Source organism: Lycorma delicatula, chromosome 12 (assembly GCF_047948215.1).
Source record: "Lycorma delicatula isolate Av1 chromosome 12, ASM4794821v1, whole genome shotgun sequence".
Classification (NCBI taxonomy): Eukaryota; Metazoa; Arthropoda; class Insecta; order Hemiptera; family Fulgoridae; genus Lycorma; species Lycorma delicatula.
The window spans coordinates 75,621,657-75,645,407 of NC_134466.1; the positions used below are offsets into that span (position 1 = coordinate 75,621,657).

The 23,751-nt window shown below is 27.9% G+C and overlaps 1 protein-coding gene across 6 annotated transcripts in view; it reads left to right on the forward strand.

The window, feature by feature from the left end:
• Positions 1–23,751, forward strand: part of LOC142333482 (putative multidrug resistance-associated protein lethal(2)03659) — a 118,058-nt gene that overhangs the window by 66,977 nt on the left and 27,330 nt on the right. For all 6 annotated transcript variants that reach the window (XM_075380716.1, XM_075380715.1, XM_075380718.1 and 3 more), the window contains 6 exons: positions 2,069–2,209; positions 3,267–3,472; positions 8,989–9,223; positions 12,604–12,742; positions 17,559–17,638; positions 21,778–21,928. In XM_075380716.1, the coding sequence (XP_075236831.1) occupies positions 2,069–2,209; positions 3,267–3,472; positions 8,989–9,223; positions 12,604–12,742; positions 17,559–17,638; positions 21,778–21,928 (952 nt within the window). The remainder of the gene's footprint in view (positions 1–2,068; positions 2,210–3,266; positions 3,473–8,988; positions 9,224–12,603; positions 12,743–17,558; positions 17,639–21,777; positions 21,929–23,751) is intronic.

Here is a 23,751-nt window from a genome sequence, read left to right on the forward strand (position 1 = left end):
AAATCATAGTACGCACATTACTTTCTCCTGCACTGTAGCCATTGCTCAACTAACGATTCCCCCTGTCATTACATCATGCTGGCATGTTCATTCAAATCATCAATAACTCTAGTACCTACATTCACGCTTTAATACAATCAACATGCCGTACATTGCTTTATTTCTTTTTTTGAAAAACAGGCATAAAATTCTCAAATTGTTATAACTATTGTGAAGGTAACAAGAATCGCATATAAGAGTTACTAAGGAAAGTGAGAAGTGAAATGGTTTCTCATTGTCTTCTTCGTTGAGCCAGATTGGTTCAGTCTAATTAACTCATTATTCTGAGAAAAAGTAATTCTAATAGGTGGTAGTCTTGTACCTTGGATGTTTTATATATGATTATGTAAGAAGACTAGAATAGATATAAAGAAACAAATTAATTTATCTCTTCTATCAAGAAATAATGGATTATACACTTTGTCTTTACTTGCAGATTAGAAAAATATTATTTATGTCATTGACACACTACTACTTTCAAAGTCATTTAAAATTGTACAAAAATTTTATAGCTTGTATTTATTCCTAGTACGATGTAAAATATAACTTTTTTACGTTTTTTGTTCAATTTGTATGTAAAATTTTAAAGGTTATAAAGTATTTTTTTTGCTGTATTGAAAAGAAATACAGTAACCGTGATTTTAAGAGTAACATTATTTGTTTATGTTAGGTATAAGCCTACTAACATGCACATTGGTATATTGGGATAAACAATGATTGTATAATCAAAGTAATGTATAAATTTCTTTTTTGAATAAACTATAGCTAAAGGGTATCATCTAAAAAAAGTGTTTTTACTATAAGATGAGAATTTAAATGTACATAAGCCTTGGAATGCATTAGAATGATATTGTCTAGAAGGCTCTGTCTGTTTTTTTCCAGATTTTTACTGTTATTTTATTAATTCCGTATCAAATTAAATTAAACTTTCTTCATCAATTTCCCTTTATCTACTCTTTCTAATACATTTAACTTCTTACATAATCACAAAACATATATTATATTATATTATATTTCTCATTCATAATGATTACACTATTTACTCAATACAGAGGCGTGAAAAAGTGAATGCAGTGCACAGTTATATAAATATCCAACTAAACAACAATAAAATATCATATAAGACTGATGCTACACTATGCTGAAGGTACTAAATGGATAATGGTATGAAATATTTTCAGGGATAATGCTTTTGAAAGGAAATAAAGTGCAGTCTAAGGATAAAACTACACGATTATAATTAGCTAATAGATCATGTAGCCTGTCTAGTCATAGTATAATATGAAGCAGTGAATACATTATTGGGATCAGTGACATAGTGAAAGTACATAAAGGACAAGAAAAATAGTTATTTATTGTGAAAAGTATATAGTATATTTATAAATAAATTAATTTCCCCTTCAAATTTAAAGCAGTGTGTTGTTTTATAACAGAAAGGACTATCTTAATTTGTTGTTTTACACTGTATATCCCAGTCTTTCTTGTGATTGTGATATGTGAAATGTGTCTGTAGCCCAGAGGCATTCGGTCAGAGTGGTTTTCTTTGAATATTATGATATTCACTATACAGTCAGTTTCTGTAGCAAATAAATTGAAAGTGTCGCTTGAAAGTTGAGTACACATAAATTTAATGGGCTTGTACATTTCATTGAGTGATAAAAAGCTACATAAAACAATTTCACTGCACGTTTCTTAAAACGGGTCGTGAAAGTATTGGCTTCTACCATGAAAGTATTGTTATTTCTGAAAATGTAAAAAGACTATCACTTTTTGGGAATTGTGACTCCTGTGAGATCGATCGCCTGCCAAGTAGATTAATCACAGCACCTGCCTTGTTGCTATGATTATGTAACTAACATAATAGAAATTAAGCAAGTAAACCGTGTGAAATATTTTGTCATCTCATTTCATTATATTGTAACCGGTATATTATTTATTAACCTGGTTAAGTAGAAGTCTGCCTTATAAAATTGTAATTTATCAGGATATGAACTATTTGTTGTTTTTTTAAGTATATAATTTTTTTCAGGGAAGTGTAATAGCTGAAGGTAGTTATAAAAAGCTTCAAGAATCTGGTAAAGATTTTACAAAATTGTTATTATCTAGATCAGATACCGAAGAAGCTGATGTTTCTGATAAACCATTACACAAACATCACTCATCTGTTCAGGTAATAATTAATTATTGTTACTGCTACTACTATTACTACTCATTTATTATTAGTAATAAAAACTAATTAATTATTTATAAAAATATATTTAAAATCTTTTAATTACCCCTTTAAAAATATTGGAGTCTTTTCTTTCATAATACCTCTCAGAGATAAATAGCAGATTTTTCATCACCAGAGTTACTGCTGTTAATGATACCTGATGTATAAAGATTAGGAGATTGCTTGGGAGTGTATCAGAACGTTGTATTATATCAAAATATTGTAATAATAGTTTATGTCGTGTTTGTTCATTTTATATTATCCCTGTGTTTACTTAACTGCAGGATCCAGCCCAGGGGAGAAGGTGTAAAGAAAATAGTTATATACTTAAAGAAATATCATTACTATTTTAATAAAATATATCTTCTTCCACAAAGATGGTACTGCTAATTAGCTCAGAAATGTCCTACTGAAGAAAATATTCTGGCCTTTTAAAGTGATGTATTTAATCATTTTGAAAGTTTAATAAGTAGAAGATGCATTTATAATAAATTTTGTCATGCAGACAATGAATTAAAATATGTTATACCTATATTGTACTAGGTTTAATCTACCTGGCTTTGCCCAGGCTTCCCTAAATAGGGAATCCATCACTATCAAATTTTTCTGATGAGATTTGGCAGGTTTTAAATCAAATCTATAGTTTTAAATTACTCTTTTAACAAAGCTTTGTATAAATCAGATATGCTGTTAATGGATGGATTAAAGGACAAAGTCTGGAAAGATAGCCAAAAATAATTAAAACCATACACTTATGCATTTCTTATCATGATGTTCAATAATACTAAATGTTACTGTTTTCAGTATGGATATGAAATGGTCAACTGTCGCCAAATCAAACAATATTTTCATAATAGCTTGATGGCTGAAAGGTGTTATGATAACTTATTAACAGTTGTATGTGATATTTATGTTAATTTAACAACAGAAAGCATTTAGAGGATGAGTATCAATATTTCAGAAACCTATTTGGTATATATTAAATATAATTGATTAATATATAACTTTTTTCCAGAGTGTTGCATCATTGGTGGATGAAAATCGTAGTCAACAAGAACCACAAGAAGTCGCTGAAATGCGTTCAGTTGGTACTGTTGGTTTTGGTGTTTATGGAGCTTTTATTAGAGCTAGTGGGCATACTTGTTCTATTGTTGTGTGCTTATTATGTTGTATATTAACACAAATTCTAGCTTCAGGCGGAGATTATTGGGTAACGTATTGGTTAGTAAGTCTATATTTTCTAGAATTATGGTTTTCTAATTGTGCAATTAATTATTAAAAATAATTAATAATTTGGGTTGTTTGAATCCACAATTGTTGGTGAAAATGATTTAAATTTTTTTTTTTTAATGATAAAATGAGGTGAATTTATTTTAATATATGCTGTCTGAGAAAGCGTCAACGTTTTATTTTGATAAGATGTTATATTAACATCTTTGGACATTTTAATATGTTAGCGGTGAAATATTTAGAACTGGTAGTTGGGTTATACCTAATTATTGTTTATTTTCACTAGAAAAGATTTGGGTCCCGGTTGACCTTTTGCTTGATGACTAGCTAATATGATATTTTTAATAACAGCCACAGTTTGAAAACAGATAAAGTTTCTGAAAAAAAGTTAAAAAATGAATAAACAGTTGTATGATTCCCTATAAGTAAATTCTACATTTTATTGCAGCTGTGTTTAATGATAAGAAGAAAAAAAAAACGGAATGTGAAATCAGTTATACCGCTTTACCTGTTTGTCAATAGGGGTATAAACAGGAGATCTGGAGTGTAAAAATTTTTTTCCTGTTTTCTTGCACAATATTTCTGATTCACTTAAACAATTTCAGCTATTCTCAATCATTTGTCAACCGGTTTTAACAAATAAGATGCATGTCATTTTGTCCACAATAGAAGTATTAATAGTTTACCTAATAAAACATTATTCAAGAAACTAATATTTATAGAACTTTTAATGATAAAAAAATCTTAATGACCTCCATTTTTAATCTTCAAAGGTAAAATTTTCAAACTTATTGAAAATGTAATGTTAATGTATTGTGTACATATATTCAAATTTCATTAAAATATCTCAAACCATTTTTAAAATATAAATTCTATTGAAAAACACAAAACGGTTCACAGGTGGAAAAAGGAGTAGATAGGGTTGTCCTTATGAACGTTTTCCTTTAATTTAATGTTCTGAATCATCCCTTAAGTTTTGCCAACACCTTCCATGACACCCTGTTTAGCTTTTGCTGTAGGGCGAGAGAACAAATATAGGCACTTTGATGATACTTGTCCTATAGGATCAAAATTTAGGTAAACTTGTATGCATATAGCCAAATATTTGTGCCAGATTTCCACTTTTGTTCTGCAGGTCTTTGGGGTGTGGGGTAAAAAAATGTTAAGAAATAATTTTGAATATCCCTCCTTCCTTTAATCCAATTGATTTCAAACTTTGGAATTTTAAGTAACTTTATAAGTATCATCATCGATATAATTATTCTATAATGGAATAAATATTAAAGTTCAATTTTCTACAACCACTTACAAAACATCAAAATGGCAAAATTATCCTCCCCTTTTTTAATTTTATCCAAAATTTAACGCATCATTTTTCCAAACAGAGATTTTTTGAGTCATTTTTGAATATTTATAATCAAAATGCAGGCCAACTCATAAGAGATTTGATCAAAAAATATTGGAATTTTAGTTTTTCACAAAAAATCTTTATTCATTCATCAGTATTGATTTTGTCAACTTCTAGTTACTCTTTTTTATATATAATACATTTGTACCAGTCTTCCAATCTTCAAAGCACCTCTGGAATGCAATTTCCAATATGGTATTTAGATAGTATTTCGCAGGCGATTCTGTATTTATTTCTTCAATGATGGCAAAATGTCATCTCTAAGAGTTCTTTTCAATTGAGCAATAGGAAGTAGTTATCTACTAATAGTAAATGTTATATTTGAACATCATCTAAGAGTTTATTGCAAATAAAAAAATTAAATTATTATTATTATGAAATGAATAAGCTATTTCATTTTTTAATTGGTCATAAGTAAAATAAAAAAAGTTACTTTTAGAAAACAAATATTTTTGTTTCTTAGAAGCAGCATTATGTAGTTGATAAAACTGATCCATTTTTTGTGCGATTATTCTAAGAGTATGATTTATTATTAAACAAAAATATGTCATACAATCCTTATTAAATTAATAATATTTGAGTTTAATTCAGCATAGTGTTGCCTGATTTTGTCCTCATAGCAAAAGAAGATTAGAAACAAATAAATAAAAAAATTAGATAAAATATAAAAAGTGTAATTAATAATAATATATTATTCTAATTACAATATTAAAAACAAAACAGGAATTAATAAAATAAAGTGTGGAGAGCAGAAATTAAAGAAAAAAAACCTTTCAATAACATTTACAAACATATAATATTATCAAAAAGAAATCTCATTAAACTGACCTCATTTGGATAATAAGCATGCATTTTTGACGTCAAAAAGCATACAAATATTAAAAATAAATAACAAATTTAAATTTCCTATCCTTGACAAAATACACATAAAAACAGCACCAAAAGTGTAATTAATACAATTGATAAGAATAACAAATAAAATACAAACATGGTGACTGGATTAAGGAAATACAGTATACTCTTGATAATCCAACACCTATCAGGCAACCCTAATGTCAGATTACTGGAATTACCCTAATTTCTATGAAATAACCAACAGAAAATGTCACATATTTTTATATGCATTTATTAATTTAAATAACTGATGTAGTTTGATTAAGAAAATAACAATAATACATCTAAGTACTTTCTTAAGAAAATACTGATCAATAGTCTTTTGTTCTTTTGCTTTAATGGTCAGTTTAAAACTATTTTCTATTTCTTTTTTGTCTTCAGTCATTTGACTGGTTTGATGCAGCTCTCCAAGATTCCCTATCTAGTGCCAGTCGTTTCATTTCGGTATACCTCCTACATCCTACATCCCTAACAATTTGTTTTACGTATTCCAAACGTCGCCTGCCTACACAATTTTTTCCTTCTACCTGTCTCTCCAATATTAAAGCGACTATTCCAGGGTGCCTTATTATGTGGCCTATAAGTCTGTCTCTTATTTTAACTATATTTTTCCAAATGCTTCTTTCTTCATCGATTTGTCGCAACACCTCTTCATTTGTCATGTACTTTCAAAAATCTTTTTCTGACATTTAAATTAATTTTTGATGTAAACAAATTATATTTCTGACTTAAGGCCTGTACTATTCGGCATTTTATATCGCTCCTGCTTTTTCCATCTTTAGAATTATTATTATTTTCTCACAAATGTTTTAATGTTGAAATATTGACAGCTGCCACTTCAGTTTCTGTAGCCCACTTGAAACACATGTTAAACGCATTCAAATTACTTTATGGTATTAACTGATGACAAAGATGTCACCTTTTTCACTGTCATCATCGTCTTCATCCTGACCCAGCACATCTTCAATTATCTCCCAGTCGGTCATCAATCAACTGATAATTTTCATCGTCAATTCCAGTCAGCCAATCGATTACGTTGTTTTGTGTCAGTCCTTCTGAGTCGTCTTGACTGCACAGTCGAGCTAGCGACTCCCTCAAAATTGAAATCTCTACTTTTGGTTGTCGTCGGTATTTGTTAATTTTCTATTGGATTTTTGCATTTTTTTTGTATAAATGTAATTAGAGGATGAATTGGCCACAAATTTTTCCAAGAGCCACTATTGTTTTGGCAGAAATATTTTTTCATGCATGTGTGAGATCAAATACATCTTTAAGATTTATTTCTTTTAAACGTTTTAAAATAGGCACATTTTCCGATTTACTCGTTACACTACACAATAGACTTTGTAATTTGTTTTAACCGTCTGAATTACATTTTGATCTGTCAGCTGAATGATTGCCATAACATTTGGCAGAAGAAATAAGACACAGATAAACCCATCCTTACTTTCTAAGTCTTCCTCATCCGGGTGCCCATTTAATTGTCTAAAAGTAACAATGCTTTTACTGGTAACTGTCTTTGTTTAAGGAATTTTTTTACTGCTGACACAAACTGCTCACTAACCAATTGAAAAAATACTTCCCTTGTCATCCATACTCAGCTTTGATTTTTGTATTTTACGGAAACTATTACTTTTTATAAGCACTAGGAGTTTTGGACTCGTGATTCAAATTTATGAGTACCACTTACATTTGAACAAGGAATAAACATAACTGTTTTACGATACTGTGTGATCTGGAGCACTGTTTTCAGCACAATGAACGAATGTTTTTTCAGTAACATCCTCTAAAATAACCCACTCTCATTTGCAATATAAACTTGGTCAGGGCCAAGATTTCACTCTTGGAGTGTCTTTATAAATATTTCTTTATATGGCTTCGCAGCAGTAAAATCACAAGAAAGTTTCTCACGTGTAGTGGTTAGTAAACAGATTCCATAATGCTTAAATTTCTCAAACTTCCCGTCACACTTGTCCAGAAATCTTCTTTCTTCATCATTTCTTTATAGACAACAAAGTTTGGATACTGTTTAAGATACGAAAAACTGGGCGCTTAAAGATTAAGAAAATACTATACTGTAATTATTAGCTTATTCTGTGTAACCAAGGCCTATTCACTTAAAACATCATATTCACCACTCAACCATGGCCTCTCTCTGTTTTATCAGTTGTGACTAAGTACGTAACAGAAAAAAAAATAGTGGCATTAAAAGAATTGCTTCAGCAGCTAGACAAAAAATATCGGACTAAAAGATGTCAGATTACCAAGGGCTGACTGTAATACATTTAATTTAAATTATTCAAAGTACAGTGCCAAAAAATAGTAGTTCCATTATAAGTAACAGATTGTAATAGCAGCAGAATAGTTCATTTTCATAACAATGACAGATAGTAAAAGTAATTCTTTTTTTTAATCGTTTAAATGTTTTTAATCTAATTTTTATAAAAATGTTCTGTTGAAGTACAGGACTGCATAAAAATATTAAATATAAAGGAAAAATAAAGATGCAAATGAAAAAATTAGTTTTTATAAAAAAAATATGTCTTAAGCTAGGATGTGATTTTTTTACATTACAAATACATAAATTTTTTTTATCAGATTTTTTCAAATAAAGTATGTACAGTAAATATACAAGAAAATAAACAATTTGTAAACATTAAATACTTATTTAAACTTATAAAGTAGTATATACAAAGAGTACCTGCCATGCAGTAAATCAAATGAGTGAGACTTATTAGTGTGTGTTTTTCAAAACAGTGGCTACATTATGGAAAATCATTAGATGTATATCGTTCTACCTATAGTAGCAAGAAGTAATTTTAGTTGAAAAGATCAGATAATGCATTTTGACCATAAGTATATCACAAATACACAAACAGATGAAATGCAAAAGGTTGAATTAAAACAAAATCTTGTTTTTGCTTGGTCAACATTTCATAAATTACATATTCTGTACATCTGCTGTATATACTGCAATTAACAATTTTGAAAAAATTGAAGGTACTTAAACAAGATTGGGAACAGTGGAAATATCAGCTTTATCAGTTACGATTGATAGTTGTGTTTTGTACTTTTATTTTTACCTTATTAACTCTATTTATTTATTGTAGAGCTCAGTTACTAAACTTAGTATAATATTTGTGAGCCTACTGTTCACAAAACTACTGATTCTTAATGCTAACTAATTTTTTTTATCCAATTTTAGGGTTAATTTGGAGGATCGAAGCTTTCGTATAAAAGGAAATGAAGATTATTTATTAGTGAATCAAACAATAAACAGTAGTAGTAATACATCATTAGCTGATCAATATACTAGAGAAATTGATTTTATAAATAATTCAAATATAATAAGTGATGATAAACTATCAAGAAATTTAGTTTCTGGTCCTTTGTTTGCATTTACACGAAAAACTTGTTTATATATTTTTTGTGCTATTATGGTTAGTTTTTAATTATGTTTTAAAGGTTACTTTTTCTATTTTTATATTTTATCGCCTTACTTTTTATTTCAATAAATGCATGTTTATATTAACGGATATTTTCTTTTTAAGTTCTCAATGATTTTTCTTTGTGATTAGTTTTTATACCTGTGTTTAATTGTTTTTTATTAATCCTTCGTTCACAGGTTGCAAATGAAATATACATTGTAAAAGGTACAGCAAAATTGATGTATAGAAAATAATATAAAATTAGACTTTAATTTCACAGGGTATGATGACTAATTTATAACAATTAAAATTAAGTTTTTACTATATGAAACAACTTTGTTTAATCTTGTGCATAGACTTGTAAATAAAATATAGTGTTAAAACAATTACAGTACTGTGCAATTTGATAAACTGTTAATACATTTTTAAATCAGTTAAGCATAATAATGGCTAGTAAATAATGAGTTTAATATTATTATTAAAATCAGTTCATACTTGTTAATTGTAAAAATAACCAAATTTTATACTTAAATAATTTCCACTTATTATAAAAGTTGAAAAAATGTATTTAAATGCCACTGAAAAGTTGATCTGGATATTCCAGAAATTCAAATAAATTTCAGAAGAATGGGATTTTTCTATGTTATCTATTTTGACACGTATTCCAGTGACTGGATGCAGGGGGGTTGAATGGGTTCAAAATTCAGGTCAGTAATGAAATATAGAAGGAGTGTTAAACACATTTAACAAGAAAGAAGATTATTAGAAATTAAGTATTGTTTTTTTTTTTGTCTTCAGTCATTTGACTGGTTTGATGCAGCTCTCTAAGATTCCCTATCTAGTGCTAGTCGTTTCATTTCAGTATACCCTCTACATCCTACATCCCTAACAATTTGTTTTACATATTCCAAACGTGGCCTGCCTACACAATTTTTTCCTTCTACCTGTCCTTCCAATATTAAAGCGACTATTCCAGGATGCCTTAGTATGTGGCCTATAAGTCTGTCTCTTCTTTTAACTATATTTTTCCAAATGCTTCTTTCTTCATTTATTTGCCGCAATACCTCTTCATTTGTCACTTTATCACCTTTTCTTCAGGTTTTTAAACCCCAATCTGCATTTCATTATCACCAAATTATGGTCACTATCAATGTCTGCTCCAGGGTAAGTTTTGCAGTCAACGAGTTGATTTCTAAATCTTTGCTTAACCATGATATAATCTATCTGATACCTTGCAGTATCGCCTGGCTTTTTCCAAGTGTATATTCTATTATGATTTTTAAATTTGGTGTTGGCAGTTACTAAATTATACTTCGTGCAAAACTCTATAAGTCGGTCCCCTCTTTCATTCCTTTTGCCCAGCCCGTATTCACCCACTATATTTCCTTCCTTGCCTTTTCCAATGCTTGCATTCCAATCTCCAACTATTATTAAATTTTCATCTCCTTTTACGTGTTTAATTGCTTCATCAATCTCTTCGTATACACACTCTACCTCATCATCATCATGGGCGGTTGTAGGCATATAGACGTTAACAATCGTTGTCGGTTTAGGTTTTGATTTTATCCTTATAAGTGTTGTAAAGAAACTGTTGGAAGGAATTGAAAAAAAGCAATTGGAAGTTGAAGGAAGATCCGGAAGAACCGGATCCGGAAGAACCGAAGGTAAGAATGAGAATAAGATGGAAAGAAACTAGTGAAAATGGGATGAGAAGATGTGACCTAAACAGAGCAGTGGATTAGTATCAGAACAGAAAAACGGTAGGAAGGATGAGTGGATGGTCTGATCAGAGGGAAATTGGAATTGTGATAATGACATTGATGATGATTAAATGAAGTAAGGACAAAATATAATACAATAATAATAAGTAAATTTATTAATATCAATAAATTTCATTGCACAAATAAAATGCTTACTTTGTTTTAACACTTAGTAATGTGATATATTGCAAGGTAGCTTCAAGAAGTTCTTGAACAGCTCATTTTGAAAAATTACCTGTAGTAAGGAAGTTATTGTTTTATATAGGTAGGCAATGTTAATGTGTCACAGTATGCCTGGCATCGCATTCTTGTTTCCTCTCCAACAATAAAATAATCATTAACATTCGTAACTCATAAAAATGAAAAATGTTTTTTATTGTAAATGTTTTTTTTTACCGATATAAATGTCAAATTTTAGAACTTGTTTCCAAATTTAGTGCCTTAGACATAAACTGAAGGTTAATGTTAATGCTAATAATAGCATCGATTACTATGACTAAAAAATACTTTTTTTTTAGGATCATGCAAAGTCATTATTTTAATCCATAAAAAATTTTATTAGATAAATTTTTTGGATACCTTTAATATTTCCACCTTCTCACAAAACAGATTTTATACAGTGTAAAAAACACTAATGCTTATCTGATAATATAAAAAACTGTTCCTTATTTTATTTAGATAAAGAAGGTTATCTTGCACTAGAAAAATGTAAAGATATATAGTGTACGCACAACTTTAGTTTTATTTGTTTGATTATCGCTAACTGAATAATTTTCTTTCATTTCTACAATATTGCCACTATTGACAAAAAAAGCCTTTTAAGTTGTACACAAAACATCTAAAACTATACCTCAAACATATTAAAATTAATTAAAATTTTAGAACAGGTGTTTTTATTTCTCTGGAGTGCTAATATTCTGTATACTTTTTAATACTGTAGTAGTTTTTTGTTTTAACATTTAATTTAAGTTTTTTGTTGTCTTTATTTTTAATATTTTAGTTTGTTTTGATTTTGTTTTTAAATTTCTACTTTAAGTTTTCATTTTGTTTTAATTTTTTTATTCTATTGTTTTTGTATTTATATTTCATGTTTTGTTTTCCGGGCATTTTTATTTAATTTTTAATTGTGAATTTTTGAAATTTAGTTTTTTATAACACATACATCATGTTTGGGCGATGATAATGCCAAAAAAAAAAAAAAAAAAAAAAACTAGAAAAAACCCCAAATAAGAAAAATATATATATTAAAATTAAACTGAAAGAATATACATAAACCACAAAAATGTAATTGAGAAAATAAACATATCAGCAAAATCCTGTCAATTTGTTAAGTCATTTTCAAAGACATATGAAAGGGACTTGTTTTCAAAGAAACTATTGTATGAATATTCTAAAAGGAAAATTATAATGAATAGTATCTTATACAAACAAGCATTGCAGTAAACACGAATACTAAGAAAAAATAGACTATTAAATTGAGCCTTGCAACTGTGAGAGCTCTCATATTTGTTTGTCTTAATTATTTCAATTGAGCCATTTATTCTTTAGTTGAGAACAGTTGTTTCTTCATTTTTTTAACAATTTGTAGTCTTTTTTAAATTATTTTTAATCACTTGTTTGTTATTTTTACAGGTATTAACAGTTATAATTACTATAGTAAGAACATTTTTATTTTTTAATATGTGTATGAAAGCTTCAATGAGATTACATGATAATATGTTTAATTCAATTACAAGAGCTACTATGAGATTTTTCAATACTAATCCAGCAGGTATAAAAATGATTATTTTTTATTTTTCATAAAAATTACTTTTATTTAAGTTAATTATTAATACAAGTGTCATCAATAATTAAAGAAACAAATGCCAGCAGTGGAGAAAAACAGTTTAATAGAATAGATTGAAATCGTCTGATGTTCAAGGTGGACCCCTAATAGAAAATATCTGCTGTTCAGAAAATATTTTCATTATTATAACCTCATTATTTTATTTCAGAATTTTGACTCTGCTTGAAACAATTACTGTGAAAGAACAACAAGGTAGAATAAGATTTTAATTTTATGTAGATATAAACTACCTGAAATTCACTCATTGATGTTAAAACAGTTGTAAATAATGCGGATTGAACTGTTCAAATCAGGCGGGATAAGTGTCACTGATTACTATTGTACTGGAAGACCAATGGAAGTTTCAACTGACGCTTTGCAAAATCGCATCAATGATTTATTTGCAAAGACAGACGCATAAAAAATTTCGGAAATGACTGAAATTTGTAGAGCATCAGTATTGTCTGTTTCATTATCTTTGAAAGGTTAAATTACAGCAAAATGTGTTCAAGATGGTTTCCAAGACAGTAGGCTGAAAATCACAGACATCTGAATTCACATTTATAGGGTTTTTAGCAGAAGGTAATGGGTTTTTTAAATAACATAATAACTTGTGATGAAATTTGGATTCATCATTTTGGAATTCATACATCAGACTGTGGAATGGAAAGATCTGAGTTTGCTCACCAAAAAAAAATTCAAAACTTATACATTATCCTATAATGTAATGCTATTGGTGTTTTGGTTCTACTTATTGTGATCATTTGAAAGAAAAATGTACAAGCAACATTATACACTATTGCAACATGTTAGAAAATAAGGTGACACCTACAGTAAGGAGGAAACGTACCAGTTCTTTCTCAAAAAGCATAATTCTTCTGCATGATAATGCCTACCTTCATACTGCTAAAAAAAAAAGTCAGTTTGGAAGATGATACCACACCACCTTGCAGCAGTCACAATCTTGCATCTTCATCAATTTTTTTTATTTTTATTTTGCCCTCTCCAAGAGTTTTTACATCTCACCAAGTGTTTTTACATCTCACCAAGTTCAGCAACAATGAGTGGAATACAGTATTAGAATGGTTGAGACACTGAGGTGAACAATTCTTCTCTACTGAAATAAAACAGCTTACAGAAAGATGGGACAAGTGCCTAAGTGTAGCCGAGGGTTATGTTGAAAAGTAGCATTAGTTTCATTGTCATTGAATGAATAATAATTTTTTTTATTATTAGTTAAAAAATGTCCAAGAAAATTTTTTCCGAACAGAAACAGACCAGTAAGTGAATTTTATTTTTTTTGTTTGCTGGGTCTGAAAATTAAATCAGGTTTTTCTCCGTCATTCGTACCATCTTTGTTATACACCATTCAAAAAAAGCTAAACTATATGAAAATTTAAAGATGAAGGTTTTTAGGTAGGATATAATAAATTTTCTAATGTGTTACATATAATTTCGATACTCTTTTTTACTTTGCTTCTTAAGTAAAAAAAAAAAATTGTAGAACATAACTATAACATAAAAGATACCTAACATTTTTTATAACTGGAATCAGTGAACTAATAAATTACTTCTTTCTTTTGTCTATGAAAAAGTGAACCTTTCCAGGAAGCTGGAACTGTTCGAATAGGTAAATCGTCTTCATGAGCAATTGGTCTCATAGATGAAGAATTTGGGTACACGATATTACTTTTATTTTTTGAAAAAAAAACCAGTCATAATTGTTAAACAGAAGTAGCAGCCGTCATGATTGGTTTGCACCAGACCATAAGTATAGCAAAAGGCAAATGCTTCTTTTTCTCTTGCAACTATTGCATGAGCTTAACATAATAACACCTAATACACATTTATGTGGTGGTCAGTATTTATCTTGATTTTCAAGCAGACAACCAAAATAAAGCCCATAAGCAATTTTCATCGATTTTAAAATTGGCTTACGCTGAGTTTGTAGTGAACTCATCACAAACACAGCCAAAAAACAATAGGAGAATTTTTACAAAAACGCGTTTGTTGTCTCATTATGTAGTTGATGTAAAAAATATTTTTACATTTGATTAGTCTGTGAAAATAAACTGAAATTGATTAACTGGAAAAACTAATGGACAGCAACTAATTCAACTCATACAATTTAATACATATTATTAGTTTGTTCAAAGAAAGAAATATTATTCCAGGATTATTCATTACTTAAATTTTGGTTGTGGATGATGTCCTACTTTTGATACAGCTTTTATTTATTCTGCAATTAGTCACAATCTTTGTAATATCAGTATTTTTATGACATAATCCACAAGATAATGGATTGTTTCTATTATGCATCAAAAATAAAATAATAGGGATATTTATTTCTGAATCTCCCAATTTCTAATTAAAGCGGTTGTTAATCGTAGTTGTTGATATAAAGATATTAATAAAAAATTAATTTAGACCTCTTCACAAATCTGCAAGTGAAGTGAAATTCTGCCTATTTGCTACGCCTACAAATATAGTGTTTCTGGTATTTCTTACTCAACTGTGGAGGAAAAAGGAGTAAGTTATGAAAACTTAGAAGGATTAATGAAAAGTATATTTTAGAACAAAAGTTCTTATCTTTTCTTAAAGAATTTAAAAATTATTTTGACATTCAATTTCAATATAGTAATAGTGGCTTTTTTCTGCAGCTCTCAAAAAGGTAGGATTTTTTTTTCAACACTGAAGTTTTTTTTAACATTATTGTGGTATGTTAATTATTTCATAATTTGAATTAACTACAATACTGAAAAAGTGACTTGAAAGAAAGAGGAATTTACATTAAAATTGGTTTTCTTTTAGAGAACAGTACAGTTACCTCACATTGTTTCACAGCAAAACAACTGTACAGACAAATACAATGCCTGCACTATATTCCATGCTTATGTGACAACTGAACTCTTTTGTAACAAAATAATGGTAGGTTCCCACTTATTTTAATAAAAATTCCTCTTGTTGTTTTTCCATCCTGTGGTTAATGGAAATTATTAAGGTATGTTTATTTATGGGTGTAAAAGAAGCAAATTATTAAAAGCTTTTATTTAACTCGCTTTAGAAATAATCAAATCTTGCAACTGCTATATCTTTTGATCTATCATATGAAAATCAATGACATTTGGTACACGAATGTAATGTCAATGACAATACAGCACTACGGTGTCAGAATTTGATATAACCCGCCCCCCACGCGCTACCCCTCCGCCAAATTCATGCATTTAGTTGAAAATTTTCATTTCTCATGATGAAAATGATTGAAATTTGGTACACGTATGTAACTTCGATGTGTAAAAATAAATATTTTTACTTTTTTTTAGTCTTAAAAAAAAATACAAAAAAACAAAAAAATTACAAAAATATAATTGATTACATATAAAAAATTATTTTTTAAAAAAGCTTTTAGATAACTAATATTAATATTAACATTAATAAAAAAAGGAAACAAATTAGAAAAACCCTCTAAATAGTAAAAAATAAGAATTAAATCAAATTGAGAGTTTTAAACAAAAAAAATGTAATATATTAACAAATTTAAAAATGCACTGAAAAGTAAAAAATAAATTATATAAATATGTAATAAATTACCAATAAATAAATGTAATAATTATTAAATTTTAAAATTAAAAGTAATGAAAATATTTAGTTAAATAAAAGCGTGGCACAGTTTTTATAACAATGTTTTCGAATAAGTATTTATAGACATTTTTTATATTTTAAAATATATTTTTTATTTAATGAGGTTGTTTAGTATATGTATATACTTATAAAATAACTCAAGTTTTAATTCTTTGATGGTTCAAAGTTGCACCGAGATGACCTTTAAGGGTTAATAAGATTAAAGATTAAAATTAAATTTAGAAATCTTGCACAAAGTTATTACATTTTGACGGTAATCTGAAAAATTATTAATTATTATCATTATTATAAATGTAATCGTAATTATGAATTCGTTAAATAAAAATTCATAATTAATTAAAATGAAACTTTTAGCAGAAAGAGTGCGTTCAATTTGGCTTAGATTACAAGCAGAATTCGAAAATGAACTTCAGCTATGTGAGAACACATACAAAGAAAGTGAGTGGATGCATTTTCCCAGACTGTTACTTGTAGCTAGTCAGTCTCAACTGAAGAGGTTCCAGCAGACCTTTCCGCCTCCTTGCGTTGTTATTGAAAATGAAAATGAAAATTAATTGTTGTAAAAATTAATGTTGTGTTGTTTTAAATAAATTATAAAACTGCGTCAAACTTTTATTTAACTAAATATTTTCATTACTTTTAATCTTAAAATTTAATAATTTACATATATTTATTAGATATTTATATAATTTATTTTTTTACTTTTTAGAGGGTTTTTCTAAATTTTTTCCTTTTTTTATTAATGTTAATATTAATATTAGCTAAATAAAAGCTTTTTTAAAAAATATTTTTTTTATTTTTTCCAGAAGACAAAATAACAAAAAAAAAAATTGTTAAATATTGAAATTAATATATATAATTTTTTTTTGTATTTAACTTAAAAACAGGTGAAAAATTGAGTATTTTTAACGGATAGTTTAGTTTAATTTATGCATTTTTTCAAATATTTATATTATTTTTATTAGATGGTTTTTAAGATACATCTTTACTAATATGAGCTTTTTTACTTTCATATTAACTTACTTATATACTTACATATTTACTTTTATATATAGTTCTTTAAATTTCAAGTAATTAATTTTAACTTATATATTTATTTATTTAAATTTTTAATTTACAGGAAGAATTTTGAATAGATTTTCAAAAGATATGGGCTCAATTGATGAAATGCTTCCGATTGGTTTTATTTTTTGTGTTCAGGTAACATTTATATTTATTACAGATTTTATTATTTTATAATTTCCTAGTTTTTTTTTTTATTGCTTGCAAATTTTATTGTTTTATAGAGTTTCCCAGTCATGACATATAAATTACCTGAGATATAAAAGGCACCAGTCAAAGCTGCTTTTTCTGATCTTAATGATATACATTATATAACTCATATCAAGTCAAATACAACAATTTATTTTATCATGCTTGTTTCACTTAATATCTTGATATGGTGTATATAATATATTTATTATATATTAATTTGTGTTATGTGATATAATGTATCACGTTTTGAGATATGTATATATATTTATTGGTTTTCAAATTTAGTATATTTGTAAATTTCATGCAATTCAATTTATTGAGATCTTGAGATTACTTAAATAATGGTTTTTGAATCCAAAGATTTAAAAATATTTTTCATCTCTCATCACTGTTTCCCTTTGCATAAAAATTTTGATGTGATACCACATGATGGTCCTGGTATGCGTATTAAATTACACATACACATTTTTTGCTACATTCCGTTAAAACTTATTTCATTTGAAAGTGCAATGTGATCCTCAATTGTTTAATAAAGTGGATAGTTACACAGAAAAATGGCTCTAAAAATTTCCGTGGCATTTTATATTACTTTATATGTTAATTTTCTTTCATGTCACTCAAATGCATATGTGGTGTAAGTGAGAATCTGTCAGATCTGTAACCATGCGCACATCGATTCAAATCCGACCTGATATACATATATTTTTTTAATTTAAATATATTGACCTATTAATAATTATTAATCTCTGATTGTACATTTTTGAATTAAAATAAAAGTGCATAAAATTTTATTTCACTAATAACTTCTTATTTTTTTCATATTGTTATTATTGAATTATTATTAATTGTCAATCAGAAGTTAATAATTACTAATAAATCAACATATTTAAATTAAAAAAGAAAAAGTTAAAAAAGATATATGTATATGAAGCTGGATTCGAACCGATGTGCCTCCCCTTCTAAGATCCAAATATTTCATTAATTATAATTTCATTTGGCTATAACTCTGGAACCAATGAAAATAAGTACCACTTATGATATATCGCTGAAAAGCTCTCAACAAGGACTTATTACTACATTTAAGAAAAAGTCCAAAATCCAATTTTTTCAAAATTAAACCCCCCACGTTACTTAGAGGTCTGATGTATACACATTTTGGCCCAGTTGATTGCAATCAAAAGGGGTGGTGCACAACTAGATGTTACAACAGTTCTAAATACAAAATTTCAACATTCTATAGCTGATCGTTTTTGAGTTATGCGAAATAAATACGTACGTACATACAGATGTCATGCCAAAACTAGTCAAAATGGATATTTACATTAAAATCTGAAATTTTTTGTGATTACAATATTTCCTTTACTTCGTACAAGGAAGTAAAAATGGCTGATTCACCATCAAGATAAAAATGAACTTTCAGTTCTGTAGAGGTCTAGAAACTTGATGTTTCTAGACCTCTGAAGCACAATCACAGATTGTGCTTCATCAACACTTTTGACCATTTTTAAATTTGTCTACCTGTATATAAAATTGCTGCTTTTTCATGTAGTTCTGATCCGTGTTGAGCATTAATTCAGTGACAGTATCGGCTGTTTTGACATCTTCAGATAAAAAACAAACAAATAACTCTTCTAAGGTGTCATTTGGTAATAGGCATCCTACTTACAATGGTACTGAAAATACACAAATATGGATTACAATAATTATTGAGCATATCACAAACCTGTATTATTGTTGACCTCTATGTGTTTGACTAGTCAAACTTGTTCCCTTCCCTGCTCGTGGACTTATCAAATGACCCTTGCATGATGATAGTGGAAGATATGTAAGGACATACTTTGGAAGGTTAGACGTAAGAATCATACGCATGCAGTAAAGCATTGCAAACTGTAAAATATTGTCCTATCTTATTATTATTATTATTATTATTTAAGCATTGCATTGGTTTTTTTCTGAATTTTGGTTTTATTGAATTTGTATAAGCGGGGTTATACTGTACTGTCTGATTTAATAAATTCCCTAGAACTTTCAGTTTCATTGTTTAAATTTAAATTATGCTTTTACGGTTTTATTACATTTTTTCCAGGAACGGTGTAATTAATGCTGCATAACACAAGTTAAGTTTTTCATATGGAAAAATGATGCAGTAGAATAGCAGTTGACTTATATATGAGTATTAGCATTTAAAATATTTGTCATATTTCTTTGCCGTACTTCACTTAACTAAAATTAAGAAAACTTAAATGTCTTTATCTAAATAGCTTCACTCATTGATGAATGAACAGTATCGATTTTGTCATACTTTGTTATTATGGCATTTTTTGTAAGCAAGGTAACCCATCTGCTTACCATGGATGCATCAATGCACATTGAAAATTGTTTGCAGCATTAAACACGTTGTATTATTTTAATATAAAACGTAAACTAGCCACAGTCGACTCAATCCCTTTCATGTAACATAATAATACATTTTTCTGGTTAAAACCTTTTTACTTCCTTGTACGAAGTATTGTGATCGTGAAAAATTTCAGTTTTCAGATTTCAACGTGAATATCCATTTTGACCATCCCTGAATCCATTTTGAGTAGTTTTTTGGCATGACATCTGTATGTACGTATATATCTATCCTGCATTACTCAAAAACAATTAGCCGTAGTATGCTGAAATTTTGGATTTAGGACTATTGTAACATCAAGTTCTGCACCTCCCCTTTTGATTGCAATCAACTAAACTATAAGTATTCAAAAAAAGCCCAAAATCCAAAAAAAAATTTGATTTTTGATTTTTTCTTAATTGAAGTAATAAGCCCTCATTGAGAGCTTTTCAACAATATATCATAAGAAGTACTCATTGGTTCCAAAATTATAGCCAAATAAAATTTTAATTAATGAAATATTTGGTTCTTATAAGGGAAGGCACATCGGTTCAAATCAGACTTCATCTCAGTTTTTATTTTTTAACTTTTTTTTTTTAATGTAAATATATTGATTTAATAATTATTAATCCGTGATTGTAAACAAAGTTTTACAATGTTATCAGTGAAATAGAATTTTATGTACTTTTAAAGATGTGTATATGTAAATTAACTGGCATTATTACATGTGTATACGTAATAGATTTGGTAAAACATTTAATTATTTAATGTTAATTGAAAATTATAACTTCGGATCATATTATGTTTGGATCTTCTAGGTTAATTTCTGTTTAATTTTATTTAATTATTTTGGAATTTCTGTTTAATTTTATTTAATTATTTTGGAATTTCTGTTTAATTTTATCTACATTAAAGTTAACTACAGAGTGACTGAAAGGTATACCCTCACAAGAACAATATATATACTGAAGTATACATGCTCATTCTTTAATAAATTGCTAAAAGTTCTTTTCTTTTAGTTCATTACTCCTATGATATTGTCAGACAATATTCTCCCTAAGTTGGAGTTGATCATCATTTCGTTTATTTGTTTTTTTTTTCCAATCATTTAATTGCTCGTTGGTTTGATATAATTATGATTTTAACTTGTGTTCTTCAAATTTCTCTCTCTTTATATTCATCATCCTCTCTTAATCTTTTTATTCTTTCTTTGGTTTTAACATTTTCCTCCTCTTTATATTTATCATATTCTCTTAATTTTTTTTATTCTTCCCTTGTTCTTAACATTTTCTTCCCCTTCATATTCATCTTCTTGTCGTTTTTTGAGATATATTTCATGTTATCTTTATTTTTACAGTATGATTCTTCTCTTTTCATTTTTGATTATTCACCAAATAAGCCAATAATAAAAACTAAATATTTTACACCATTAGGTCGAAATTAACATTTGTAACCAGTCACTAAACAGAATAGTTTATTTATTATTAACTGTTGTTTATACGACACATCAGAAATTTAAAACTTTTCTTAATCAGCAACTCACAAAGATATGAATAATATTGATCTTGTAGTGCTAGAAAACACATATGACAGTGCAAATGTGTTTTTATATTTTAAAAAAATTAACTGTACTATAATTAAATTTCTAAATTCTTTATAAAATATGATTGTGTTTTTACTTATTTTTAATTTTTTTTAAATTTATTTACAGATTGGCTTAAGATTAATTAGTGTAATTACAGTTATTTCAATTGTCAATTATCTATTACTAGTGCCTACAGTCTTCATTGCTATTCTGTTTTATTATTTACGAGCTTTCTACTTGGCAACATCTCGCAGCATTAAGAGACTAGAGGGAGTTAGTAAGCACACTTCTCCCTTTAAAATTTTAATTAGATATAAGTTTTTATTTAAAAGTTTTTAGACATAAGTTTTTCAGTTTGTATCCCCCTTTTTATTCATTATCATCATTTAATTGTTTTTGCAAAGATTTTGCTTCATCGTAATATTTATTAGAGAAGGATTAAAAACATAATTTAAGTTACAGATACGTATGTCTATTACTGAAGTAAACTTAATTAGTTTTCTGCTGTTTTCATCTGTTACCCTGTTATGAGACCATTGTTTTGATACTATATTTGAAAACATTCTTAAGATAAATTATTAATTTTTGAATCTAAATAAAATTTTCTGTAGTCCAATCATACTTTCAAATTGTTCTTGCTTCATTAATTATACTTTTTTCATTGTTCGGTGCTCTCCTGTCATAATGTGGCCACTCAAAATTTTACTTCAAGATTAATATTATTAGTCAAAGTAATGTAAAACTTCCCCTAAATTTGACACTGAAATTTATTGCTTTTTAATTCTGCAAAAATGAATAATTATGAATTTTTTGTAAATTAATGTGGTACCACATTCAGTTTTGTAATGTACACTTTTCTTTTGTCATATTTTACATTTATAACTACAGACCTAACATTAAAAAAAAAAAAAAATTAACGTTAAAGTTTGTGAAGAATAAACGGAAGGAAGTTTAAATTTGCCTTCTATTTCTATAAATAAAGAAGAATGTGATACACAAAAATAATAAATTTTAATAATAATACAAGATTGTGAGATATTCACTTCTGGCACCAAAATGAATTTTATAGCTGTAGTATTTTTCAGAAAGGGTTGTTGTTTCTGATTTGATACCACATGAGTCTACAAAGTAATTTGCAATTAATATCACATGGTAGCTCTTGATTTTTATTCATGACAGCAGATCCCCCTTTTTTTCGATCATTTGTGATGAGCACTCAAATCAGGACCTTCAAAATTTTAATGTGATTCACTTTTAAATGTGTTAATCTGACATCCTTTATCTATTTGTTATTTGTGCGCCCCAGTTTTCCAATATTATGGTTGACCCTTCCTCTCAATTCTTCTCAAAGCAACCATACTGAATGAAAACGTTTATTGTATATATTTTTCACTTCTCGCATTACAGTGGAAAAATTTATTTTCATTATGATGGTGTTTCTGTAACTTGCAAAAAAATTTTTTAAATTTTATTTTGCATGATCAAAATGTATGAATTTGAAAACTAATCGCTGTCAAATACTGGGATATTAAATAGCTTAGTTACTTATAGTATGGAGCTCAAATCCACAAAATTCAGAGTGGCTCTGTTCCACTTCAAATCCAAAAGCACCCGCTGTTTTACCTACATATATAAAAATGAATGTTTGTTTGTTTGTCCCATATGCGTTACTATACCATTCATCTGATTGCGATGAAACTTTGGTGAGTTGTTGTGCACACACCTGCAAATGCTTCTGAATTAGTTTGGACCTGCTAGGTGGCACTGAATTGAGATATTTAGAAAAACTGTATTTATGGACCGACTGACTTGGCTCATATTCAGACTATGTTAGTTATGTGAAAAAAAAAATTTTTCCAAAAACTATATCCACTAGGTGGCGTCGATGTCGAGATATTTACAAAACAAGCAAATATATAAACAGACTTTCTTCTTGTATATATATATATATATATATATAAAAGGCAATGTTTATATATATAAAGTTCGCTATAGACTAAAAAACTACTGGACCGATTTACGCACAGGTTTTTGCAAAATGGTCTTGTTGTCCAGAGAAGGTTTTATGTTATCCTTGATCTGACCAGTAGAAAGAAAGGG